This window comes from Gavia stellata, unplaced genomic scaffold, assembly GCF_030936135.1.
Source record: "Gavia stellata isolate bGavSte3 unplaced genomic scaffold, bGavSte3.hap2 HAP2_SCAFFOLD_166, whole genome shotgun sequence".
Lineage (NCBI taxonomy): Eukaryota > Metazoa > Chordata > Aves > Gaviiformes > Gaviidae > Gavia > Gavia stellata.
The window spans coordinates 100,649-113,386 of record NW_026776501.1 but is presented as its reverse complement, the minus strand read 5'-3'; the positions used below and the strand labels follow the sequence as shown (position 1 = coordinate 113,386).

Sequence of the window (12,738 nt, the reverse complement as noted above, 5' to 3'; positions counted from 1 at the left end):
TGTAAATAGTTTTTGGGTCTGTGTGAGCCATCCCCTGGAACAGGCTCCAAAGAATCCCTAGGCTTGCGACTTTACTTGAGCCTTGGATCACTTTATTTTGGAGAAGAGGGGAAATTTGTGCATAGCTGTTTCGTAGGAGTGCAGCTTCTCTACTGTCCCCTTTTGAAATGAAAAGAGATAAGCTGTACCCTTGTGTAACCATGCAGATCTGTGGTTCCCCAGTTCAAGGTAGAGGAATCTCTCAGACATAACCGTCTCAGCATCCCCTTTGGTGTGCGGGGCTTACTTAGCAGCCCTCCTTTATCAAGGCCGTTCAGCAAGGGCCAAGTCAGCCTCTACGTATTTTGACTGAATGATTTGGCTGAGATTTCGTACTGGTGATATCTAGTTCTCTTGTTTTCCTCTTTATATTTTTATGATGCCTCTTGGGGTAAGCCAGATAAGTTTGACTCGGCCAAAGCAAACTTCAGGGAGCTCCAAGTTGGCTATATTTGTCTGGGAATAACCAGTCTCACTCTGGGAATAGACATCTTACACTTCAGCGTGTTACGAAGCTGTTGCTCTCTATGTGGGCAGCCAGTTAGCCTAAAACCAACTGGTTTCCGGAAGGTTTTGTGTTTAGTCTTTTGAAAGGCTGCGGCTTGAGTGCATGCAAAACTAGACGAAGAAGATAGGATTGGAATAGCTAAATTAACCTTACCATAGAATTAAGTTTTAGAGTAGTAGTTTGTAATGCCCCCTGAACTCAGACATTACACTACCTTGTCATGGCAAATGTATTCTCTTTGGCTTGGCAGAGTGCATATGAATTGGTATTGTACTGGTTTGGATGATGTGCTACGATAGTTTGAAATTGGTTCATAAATTCCTGTGCTTCTCCCTTTAAAATCTAAACCTCTTCTGTTTACACTCCTCCTAAATCAGGATTTGGTGTCTACACAGGCAGAAAACGTAATTCACTGACTCCTAGATCGAGTCTGTTTCCTTGTCCGGGTTGCCAGCGGGATACTGATCTCGGAGAACGTGGCATCAATGGCTTATTTCGCAACTTTACTTTGGAAACCATTGTGGAAAGATACAGACAGGCAGCCAGGGCAGCCATTGCTATTATGTGCGATTTCTGCAAACCTCCACCTCAAGAGTCCACAAAGAGCTGCATGGACTGCAGGGCAAGCTATTGCAACGAATGTTTCAAAATACACCATCCTTGGGGAACTGTGAAAGCCCAACATAAACATGTAGGACCAACCACCAACTTCAGACCCAAGGTAAGTATACCGTATCTTAGAGAATTTGGGTTGCAGCATTTGCATATAGCTTCAGACATATCTGTGCAATGGCAGTTGCTTTTTGGGACCGTTGTTCCTTTTTTGACTATTGCTGTTATTCATGGAGTGAACCATAAGCTTTTGTTCTTGCTGACAGCATGACTGCAAGTTTTGAACATGTCTGCCTGCACAGATGATTCTCCTGAAAGTTTCCTTCCCTCCTCGCACCTCCCCCCGAATCCAGCAGCCAATGACAATGGGATAGCTTATTGCATATTCTGCTGAATGACAGTCTTATGCACCAAGGTGCTAGCGAGACTGGTGTCTTTGGGCTTTTCACCATAGACTAAGATAACATTTGGGGCTTGAGAGTTGGTTTCAGAGATGGTTTGCAATTTTAGCTTAGTGTGTCCATATTTATGCTACTCACTTCTATTTTTGAGCCCTTTCCTGTCCTTTCTTGTATGTGTGTGCGTGTGTTAAAAGATGATGCTTTTAAAGCTTGACTGTTGGCACTGATGTCGTGTTCTCCTCCTTGACATGACACTGAAAAGCTTTCTCAAGAGCTTCTCTTTGGTAACATGGAGTAGATGGACCCAAATGTCTTTCAGTGCTCTGGAATGAGGCAAAGCATTTCTTTTTTTTTAAAACACACACGCACACATGTGCACAAGCACACCCACCCACCCCCACCCACCCCCTTTTAGACGGTTTTATCTGTTGCTTGAGCTTGGAGTTGAGCAGCACTTTTTTTGCCTCTTCGAGCAGTTACTTCAACGTGTTCAATTTTTGAAAGATTACTTTTAGCAAACACCAGCTTTTTCGCAATGCTGTTTAAGCTGGTACTGGAATTAACGCTCAGCATGAACAACTTGTAATTGGAGTCAGACAGAAAAAATGAAACACTGGAGCCTTTTATCTTTAAAATGACTGTGACTGGTGGTGTGGCTGCATTTCATCTGTTGCTCCAAGAGCAATGGCTATGTGGCTGATCAGAGTCTAGCTTAAATTTAAATCATTACAGTATTATGTCAACTCCTGCCTTAAGACAGTTCGTAGTTGTTTCAAGAGATGCTGGCATGGACACAGTTAAATTTGGCAGCGTGGCTGTGTTATATATTGCATTCACAGCTCTGAACAGGAGTGTAGGGAGCTTGAGGCACGCAAACAACTTCAGGGATTAGCAAAATGGTTGATTGCAGTATGGAGGCTACATGATGTGTACACAGACATCGCTACAGGTTTACTCACTGTGAACCTCGTGAAACTGTGTGTGTTCATCTGCTGGCTTTCATTGGCATAGACAAATATAAAAGGTGGAAGATAAACTGAATATAAAAAATCCACTGATGAAATCAGATGCTGCTGTGGGGTGATTTAGCGTTTTGATGGTTTGTTGGCCACCTCAGTTTTTGGAAGTACACCTGCATTCTCTCTGCTCTCTTTTTTTTTCAGATTTTGATGTGTCCAGAACATGAAATGGAGAGGGTAAACATGTACTGTGAAATCTGCAGAAGGCCTGTTTGTCATCTTTGTAAACTGGGTGGATGTCATGCAAACCATAGAGTAACAACCATGAGAACTGCCTACAAAACCCTTAAGGTAAAAGTAAATATTGTTGGACCTGGCCTTAAGAAGGGGGAAAGTACTGAGCTTCTGGTGTAAGGGCAAACTCCCTGTGGCAGGAAGCCAGGATGTGTGTTTAGAGGACACTGAACTAGTCATGAGGCATGCTGTTGTGCAACATCTGTTAATATCTATATTAGTGTGACATAGCGCACTTCTGAGAAACTGTATTTTCTATGAGGCTTGAAACATAACCTCTTAAAAGTCCTTCCACCTTGTTTTAGCCAACTGTATAGCAGTACTGACCAATGCAAAAGGTTTAAGCAGTTTATACTTTACAATCTAGCTTTTTTAAGGTAAGTGTCCTTGTGGCTTGGATTAGCTGATACTTCAGAAGCACTCCTGAAAAATTTGCATTGGAAGTATCTGTTGGGACCTTGTATGTTTCTGAAGTTGCATAGCTGTTAATTCGCAGTACAACAGGGAAGACTTGCAAACATTGCTTTGTTGTTAAAGAATGATTGCTTCTACCTCCTCTTCTTCCTTTTCTTCCTCTCTTGCTCACAAGAAAAAAAAAAAGGGGGGGGAGGGGCGGGGGGGCGGAAAGACCAGACCAGCCTGCCTTGTGCTCTTTGGCCTCCTTGCCTGTTTGCAAGGCTTTTCCTGTACAGCTGTTAACTCTTGCAAGTCAGGAAATGCAGAGACACTCATAAGTTCATGCTTTGAACCACTCATTCTTCTAGCAAATCTTACTACAAATGAGTTAATAACTAACGTGGCTTTTCTGTAAGTTTTAGTAACGTCCTGAAGCCTCATGTTCCTAGCCTAAGAGAAGGTGACACTTGTGGCTGGGGAAGACTGAGCCAGCTGAGGCTGTTACCTCTTGTCCTTAGAGGCTGTTACCTCTTGTCCTTAGAGGCTGTGCCCCCAGTCCTGCCCACATCAGTGGCCTGATGTCCCTGTGCAGTCATTGCGGGTCACTGAGCAATTCTCCGCAGGGTTGCTGCTCATAACTGGTGGCAGGCTGTTGTCCTTGTAACTAGATAAAGCGAGTGCTAGCTGGATGACCTGCCTGTGCTGGTTGTCGGTTTGGGTGGGATACCCTTCTTCTGCTAGCTCGCTGTTTTGTTTTAACAGGAGAAGCTTTCAAAAGATATTGAGTACCTCATCAGTAAGGAGAGCCAGGTGAAAGCTCACATCACACAGCTGGATCTGCTGCTGAAAGAAACAGAGGTAAGAGTGTCTTCCATGTTGTCTGGGGATAGCCCTTGCAGGGACACAGCAGAGACTCAAACTGTTTTCACTGAAGTGTTTCAAATCCTTTGGCTTTTTTCAGTTAGCCAGTAAAACAATTTCTGAACAGTTTGTGTTAGTCCTGAATCACAAATGGTAAGACCTAATCCTGACAGTGTTGGAAATATGGGCAACATACAGAGGGAAGTTAAGTTTTGGGTGCTGCTGTAAATTTAATTGAAATAAAGCTTGTTTGATACCTTAATCAAAGAGAGGTGGGTTAGACTTACAGCTCTTGTGTATTAACGGTGCTTCACAATTTACACTGGCTGTTTGCCGCCTTGAGGATGTTGCAATAAAGTCAGAATGAAGAGTAAAATCTCCCTGCAGAAGAGTCAGAGCTGGGAGCTCACGTACAAGCTGAAAAACACAATGGCAGAAATTGCAGGAGCTCCTGGCCCTGCCTGTATCTTGATAAAGATTGTCTCTGTGCTTTGTAGTTCCTTTTATCCAGGGCACTAGTTAGAGGTGACCCTACAGTTCTGAGGGCATATGTGAGAAGCTGGGCTGGACCCCCATCTCAGTGTGGTTGGGGAAGGTGGAGGAGCACCTAGCTCTTGGGCATGAAGACTTCAGAAACTGACCTGTTTTTACAGTGCTTTTCCATGAGCTGTTTAGACACATGCTATGCGTAACTCAAGACATAATCAGAGGAATACTTTCCTGCTCTTCGTTCTCTGTGTTGATCCAGTAAACGCTTACTAGCTTGGGTGCAGTGCTGATCACATTTTCAGTGCTGATGGGCATAACAAAGCTCATTAGTCTTGTCTGTCAAATGGATGACTAGATTGCTGTGATACCTTGAACAACTTGAGGTATGTTTCTGTATGCAGCCACAGTGCTGTGGAATCTGTCTAAAATGTCTTTTGTTCCCTCCTAGTGCAACAGTGAACGAGCTAAAGAAGAAGCATCTCAGAGCTTTGAGAAATTATCTCATGTCCTAGAAGAGAAGAAGTCCGCAGCTCTTAGGGCAATTGAAACTTCTAAGAATTTAAGGCTGGAAAAATTGCAAACGCAAGCAGAGGAATATCAAGGGCTCCTGGAAAATAATGGCCTTGTAGGATATGCTCAAGAGGTGCTTAAAGAAACTGATCCATCTTGTTTTGTTCAAACAGCAAAACAGCTTCATGACAGGTATCTTAATTATCTTCTGTTTGAAGTACAGATACTGTTCCAGGATGTCTGGTCAGTCATATTCTTTTGACACCTGCTAGCAAAGTACTGAATGCAGTACCTTGTATTGCAAAGGCTCAGAGATGGTCCCAGTACCGTTCAGTAGAAATTGCTACATTACAGTGTGCGTTAAGAAACAGCAGTCAGGAGGGGCTCTGCCCTGTGACAACACTTGGCCTTGTTCAGTAGGACTGCACTGGAAGGGTAGCCCATTCAGCTCACTGACACATTCCTTTGCTCAGAGATTGTATCGGGTATTTGCAAGTTAATCTAACAGGTCTCTTCTGGCTTTAAAGTCTTTGATCTTAATAGCTGTTCTCCATTAGCGCTTCACATCTGTTTTGTTCTTTGAACATAATGCCCCAAATTGTTAAAATGCTCTACCAGCTGAACGATTACCTCTTCATTATCTTTACACTGATACCTTTACACTGATGTACAAAAGACCTTAAATTTTGCATTTGAATTCTGTCTAGAGAGACAGAAATTTCTGGGAGACATCAGTAAGTACATGAAAACAGAACTTTTTATAAAGCAAAACCTAGCATTTTTAGTTTAAGGAATGCACACATGTGAATTCCCTTTTCTCTGTTCTGCCATCCCTTTGCTTCTGTGCTTTCAGAATCCAAAAAGCTACTGAATCTCTGAAGAGCTTCAGGCCAGCAGCTGAAACTACTTTTGAAGACTTTGTGGTGGACATAGCTAAGCAAGAAGAGATCCTTGGTGACTTGTCCTTCCATTCCAATGGTAAATTGCGAGAGCATCAGGTCTTTCTCAAGTTACGACTTGAAGGGCTTCTCTGGAAAGAGGCAAAACTTATGCAGGGCTGCAGCTGCAGAACTCAGTCTTGTGACTTGCATTGTCCCTTCTGTCTCTGTGATCCACAAGGCATTACCTGGCAGCAATGCTAGCTTCAGCTTTGAAAAAGAAGCTAAGATGCCGTTGCATTCAGTACCAGTTTACATTGGCTTCCAAAACATTGTAGTTAAGTAATACTAGGTCTTCCTAGAAGCTTTTTGTTAACATGACAGAAAAGAATAGGCTTTTCTATGCTTTTTTAGCTGCCAGCAAAAATAAATAATACAACTTTCGAAGTAAAAACAGAAAGTAAGGGATTTATGTAAGTGCATGAATGGAACCATCCTCATCTGTACTCTTTAACGGATTGAGTCAGATTTCTGCCCCCACCCCCACCCACCCCCCCCCCCAAGTGCTATAGCCACTCAACAAAGGGCTTGTATGGTTAATTCTAAAACAACAGATATCTAAATTTGAGGGTTTTTTTCTCCTGAATCTCTGGCATTCCAGGTCTAGAAATACCAGAAATCAATGAAGAGCAGAGCAGAATGTACAACAAAGCTCTGATCAGCTGGGAATGCCCTGGGAAGACAGACTCAGCTGATATCTATGTTCTTGAGTATCGTAAGCTTAATAGAGAAGAGGAGAGTGCGACGTGGCAGGAGATCAAAGTTTGCAGCAAGAGCAAAGTAATATCTGATCTTGATGATGACAGCTCCTATGCCTTTAGAGTTCGAGGATATAAAGGGTCCATCTGTAGCCCTTGGAGCCGAGAAGTTATTTTGCGTACGCCTCCAGCTCCAGGTATTGGGTTTTCTTATGACCACAAGGTGTTGAATCTGTGTCTGTCGGTGTTAAGAGCTGTAGGTGGTTTCCAGTAGTTCCCAGACTTCTACTCTACTGTTACCGGTTGCGTAAATGTTTAGAAGCACTGTTAACAAACAGGTTAAGTAGGTGGCATGCTGAGACCGTTTTAGCTTGCATGACGTTCCCGGTAGCCTTTAAAAGTGAGAAATTCTGATGCCAGCATGACTTAAAATGTAGTTTATAAGCACAGAAGACCAAATACTTAACTAAGAGGAAATTTTTTTGGATACTGTTTTTCAGTTTTCAGTTTTCTTTTTGATGACAAATGTGGGTACAACAGTGAACATCTCCTGCTGAACCCAGGAAGAACCTCTGTGGAAAGCAGGGCTGGATTTCCTCTACTGCTGGGATCTGAGCGCATGCAGATCGGATGCTACACAACCCTGGATTACATCATTGGCGACACCGGGATTGCCAAAGGGAAGCACGTCTGGGCTTTTCGTGTGGAAGCCTATTCATACCTGGTGAAAGTGGGAGTTGTTTCTAGCAACCAGATACAGAAATTGTTCCATAATACCCATGATGTGAGCAGCCCAAGGTAAATTGCAGACTCTTGCTTAATACATGTTTTATATAAGGAGATGGCTTTTTAAAAAATAAGTTAAGAGTGAGTCTGGTCGCAATTAGTACACAAGGTGAACCTAACTAGTGGAAAGTAGCTTGAAGGATATGCTGTAAGCAGGTTGTCCTGTTCATCCCCTGCTATTAGCAGAAAGGTGTTGTAATTATCCAGAGTCCTATTTTCATTCTTTTTGGGAAAGAAATGAGGTTCCTATAGATGTCAAGATGTGCCAGTTAAAGCAAGAAGGTAAAAAAAAAAGCATCACTTGCAAGATTGAAGCAATGTTTAATTGTCAATAGTAAGACTCTGCCTTAATTTCCTTAGCATACTAGGTTTGGCAGCCATTCAGAGGTACAATGTTCACTGTGTGTATCTGTGTATCTTTGCTGTAGCTTGCGTCACGGTGGATTCCAAGTCACTGGCTTATCCCAGGCTATACACTTGCATATGGTACTGGAGTGCTACTGATCACAAGCCAAAGTACAGTGGACAAACCAATAAAAAGATTTCAGCTCTGAAGTATGGTTGTAGTAAGCCTGGATGTGTCTAGGAACTGCAGGCTGGGAAGCTATCTCCTGAGGACTCTTAACTTTTTCAGGAATGTAAAAAATGTATCAGCTTCCTCCTGTGTAACATACTGAAAGTGTAAGAACGCCTGTGTCTTGAGCTGCTTAAAGCCAGACGGAGGCTTTTTGCAAAGTGAGCAATTAGATCCTGATTTCCTGATTTCTTTTTCCTTATCCACACAAATACCTGGAAAACTTTGGCTGACACAAATCCAATCTCCCCCCAGACATCCCAAAAATGCAAACCTAGCTAGGGATTGTCGGCACAGAAGAATGTGTGCTTCTCCAGTGTGTCTTCATCTGGTGACAGAAGTAGGGGGCAAAAGCATGTAGACTGAGCAAATCTGGCCACAAACTTTCCCCAGTAACCAGCTGGGAAACAGGGGTTCATGGAAACCTCCAGGCAGAGCACTTTAAAAAAAACCAAACCACCAAACCAAAAACTTAAACCACTACTTTTTGTGTTGTGAATTTTAAAGACAATGTAATACAGCAGTGGTGAGGAAAACTCATAGGACAACAGTAATGTTAAATGTATTTACTCGCGTCATTTAACATTATGTAAATGAAGTTAAACATACCTTGTCTGTAATCATTAGTCATAGTCGCTAAATTACTTTTCAAGTTAACTAATTTGCTATACCTGTAGGTTCATTAATGATTACCTAGCATGAGTACATTTAGATACATCCGCTCCTTAGTAAAGCCTTCTGTGGTCTTGTCCTCGTTAGTGTTTAGCTGTTATTTATTGTCTGAAGTGGCCCAAGTGAGTGTTCTCCACCTACTAAATGCGTCTTCCCTCCTGGCTTAGGTATATTTTTACCCCACAAGGTTTTGCAGGTGACCATGTGGTGTTTCTTGTCTTACAAAAATGTTTTCTCCAGTTCACATCACTGATCCCCCTTCAGAATTTGACAAAAGCAAATGGTTGTTTTTCTGTTCTAGATACGAGCAAGACAGTGGTCACGACAGTGGGAGTGAAGATGCCTTCTTTGACTCACCACAGCCTTTCACACTGGTCACTTTAGGCATGAAGAAGTTCTTTATCCCCACAACACCTGCTGCCCCCAAGGATCCAGCGAGCAGAATCCTTCCCCTGCCATCGTGCTTGGGCATCTGCCTCGACTGTGACAAAGGCAAGGTGGGGTTCTACGACGCAGGCCGTATGAAATGCCTTTATGAGTGCGAGGTGGACTGCTCTGGCATAATGTACCCAGCATTTGCCTTAATGGGTGGTGCAGCAGTTCATCTTGAGGAACCTGTCACAGCAAAGTACGGGGAGTACCACGACGACATCTAGTGCAGTGATCTCTTCCCATTGCTGTTCTGAGGTGGAAGACGAGAGAGAGCAGAAGAATTCTACCTTAGTTTTCACTCCTGATTAATTACATTCTGTCCACATGTTGCTTACAAGCCTCTGGGTCATGCTTTTTTTAAACAAACGGTTCAGACACGTCCCACACTAGTGGGAAATGTTCTTCCAGGAACTCTCCTGCCTTTCTTGTGATCTGTGCAATGCTTTTCTCCACAGACTTTCTTCCCAGGGGGAAGCAGGGAAGAAGTTTGACTAGCAACCAAAATTACTCTTCGGGGGTAGAAATCTACCTTTTGTGTAACGTAAATCCTTACACAGTCAGTTTTGCATTTAATGAAATCAAAGCTGACAGCGTGTGATTGCCATTCTCCTTTCAAGAAATCTGCCTGAATGCCTCTGAGGGGTCAAATGCTTTCCAATTAACCCCTGAGCACCAGGGGTTGGGCCCTTCAGCACGAAATAACATTTGCAAAAATACAGTATAAAGCAGGGAGAAATCAGAACTGCAGCTGAACGTTTAGGTTTTATTTGGAAAGAGGAGGGTGAACTAGAATCTGATTGCATGTCATATACCTTTAATGTGACTGTAAGCTAAAACTCTAATTCTGACACCTGGTGTCGTGTAGTTGGTGGCATAATGGTAAGTTTCTTGACTCTTCCAGGCTTTTACTATAGGCTATATAAAAATATATAAAGTGCAATTCTACCTTAAACATCAGACTTACTTTAGAGTCCAAAATCGGAAGTGTTTGCATGTGTGAGTAATTGTACCTGGTATTTAGGCAAAAGCATATGAGTTACTGACATGAGTAATAATATGTGAACTTTTAAAAAAACATCAGGTATTTCTTTTAATACTTGTTTCTATAAGTTAATTTTTTGATCTAGTAGCAGCTTGGATTCTTAGTAAGAATGTTAAAAATGCACTGATTAAGTTCTGAGACCCGATTTCTGCCTTAAAGGATGTCTCACCTCAAATTTCTGTTCCTCTCCTTTTAAAAACTGTATCACATAGTAGTTTTGCGTAGAATCATAGAACCACAGAATGGTTTGGTTTGGAAGGGACCTGTAAAGATCATCTAGTCCAATCCCCCTGCCATGGGCAGGGACATCTTTCGCTAGATCAGGTTGCTCAAAGCCCTGTCCAACATAACCTTGAACATTTCCAGGGATGGGACAGCCACAGCTTCTCTGGGCAACCTGTTCCAGGGTCTCACCACCCTCACCATTAGAAATTTCTTCCTTATATCTAATCTAAATCTCCCTCTTTCTGTTTAAGCCCTCTTTATATATTGAAAGGCTGCAATGAAGTCTTCCCTGGAGCCTTCTCCAGGCTGAGCAACCCCAACTCTCTCAGCCTTTCTTCACAGGGAAGGTGTTCCAGCACTCTGACCATTTTTGTGGCCCATTTTACATCCCCCAGTCTGTACTGATCCTGGGGATTGCCTGGACCCGAGTGCAGGACCTTGCACTTGGTCTTGGCGAATCTCACAGAATCACAGAATCACAGAATCACTAAGGTTGGAAAAGACCTGTAAGATCATCAAGTCCAACCATCAACCAACACCACCGTGCCCACTCATGAGGTTCACATGGGCCTGCTCCTCAGGCCTGTCAAGGTCCCTCTGAATGGCATCCCTTCCCTCTAGCGAATGAACTGCTCAGCTTGGTGTCATCTGCAAACTTGCTGAGGGTGCACTCAATCCCACTGTCTGTGTTGTTAATGAAGATACTAAATAATATTGGTGCCAGCACAGACCCTTGAGGGACCCCACTCGTTACTGGTTTCCACTTGGACATTGAGCTATTGACTATAACTCTTTGGACGTGGCCATCCAGCCAATTCCTTATCCATTGAACAGTCCATACATCAAGCCCATCTCTCTCAAATTTAGAGATAAGAATGTTGTGGAGGATCGTATCAAAGGCCTTACACAAGTCCAGGTATATGACATCTGTAGCTCTTCCCTTGTCCACTCGTGCAGTCACTCCATCACAGAAGGTCACTAGATGAGTCAGGCATGATTTGCCCTTGGTGAACCCATGTTGGCTGTTTCTAATCACCTGCCTGTCTTCCATATGTCTTGACGTATCTTCCAGGAGCATCTGTTAGGTGATCTTACTGGGCATGGAGGTGGACTGCATCTGTTTATAGAAATCTACGTAAAAAAACATTTGGGTACTTGCACTGTTAACTTGTGTTGTGGAAAAATAAGGCTATAAAGTGAAGGATGTTTCTTATACATACTTGGTGCTTTCTAATTTGGGGATATGCTTTCTAATTTGGGGATAGTGTTGCATCTTGATGAATGTGTGTGAAGTATGCTTACTAAGTACGTGTATACAGCTGTAGAGCTATGAAATGGGACCTGAAAATCACAATACACTTAAATGAATGTAGCTCATAATGCAAAACCTTTGTGTGCTTTGCTGTCTGAACTGTTGTACTGATCTGACCTGGAGTACACCCCTCCAGTGTCCTCTCTCTTAAGCCCCTGTCCAGTGGCCACTGTCAGAAGAAATTGGCAGAAATGGTAATTGGCAGAAGTTCCATCTGCGACAGAGTGCGCCTGACAGCCCTTTTGGGGCTAGAAAGGCCCGGCAAGAGCAACTTCTTGTCTGGGTCTCACCCGCAAATGTTTCTGCCTTAGTAAGGCTGCGTGGAAGTACATTCCACAGCTTCATTATGCACTTGTGTGAGAAACACTTTGATGACCCAGGCAGCAGCTGTGAAGCAGTGGATATCTTCTGGAACTTCCTGTTGCAGGAGAAATGGCAAATTGTCCCTCGCTAGTTATCATTTAGGTAATTTCTTTTTGTAATAGATGGTTGTCATAGCCTTTCTTTCCTATTATGCCCTCCCCTTCATGTTTCCTCTTGCTGGATGGAAGCCATTCTGTACTGGTGAGCATCCTGCTGCCCCTCTCTCTCCTCTTGCCTTCTGAGACTGACTGAAGGAGCCCTCCATACAGACACTCTGTTGTTGTGAAGGATGACAAAATGCTGGCTTTTCCTTCTTTCCATAGTCCTGAAACCGTATTTGCCTTTTTGGTCAATACCGAGTATTAAGCTGACATTTACAAAGTTTCTTCTGCAGTGTTTTCCACACAATCCTGATGGTGAGTTGTAAACAAGCTGTGCACATACAGGGTTTCCCCACCTTGTGTGTTATTTTGCATTTGTTAATACTGAGTTTCATCTGCTTGTTTACCTGGTCACTTAGTCCTGAGGGCCTCCTGCAGCTCTTCAGTCACTTCTAGACTTGAATGTTCCTGAGTAGCTTCATAGGTAACACAAACGTGATCATTCTTTTGTTGGCTTGCTTTTCCA

At 43.1% G+C, this 12,738-nt stretch overlaps 1 protein-coding gene across 1 annotated transcript; it reads left to right on the top strand.

Moving 5' to 3' along the window:
• Positions 1-935: 935 nt before the first annotated feature.
• Positions 936-9,393, top strand: LOC132321049 (E3 ubiquitin-protein ligase TRIM36-like; the record flags this gene model as incomplete). Its single annotated transcript, XM_059834658.1, has 8 exons — positions 936-1,268; positions 2,724-2,870; positions 3,972-4,067; positions 5,008-5,261; positions 5,923-6,047; positions 6,609-6,902; positions 7,206-7,503; positions 9,039-9,393. Coding segments are annotated over 8 exons (1,902 nt in total), but the record flags the coding sequence as incomplete, so codon positions are not given.
• Between the last annotated feature and the right edge of the window lie 3,345 nt (positions 9,394-12,738).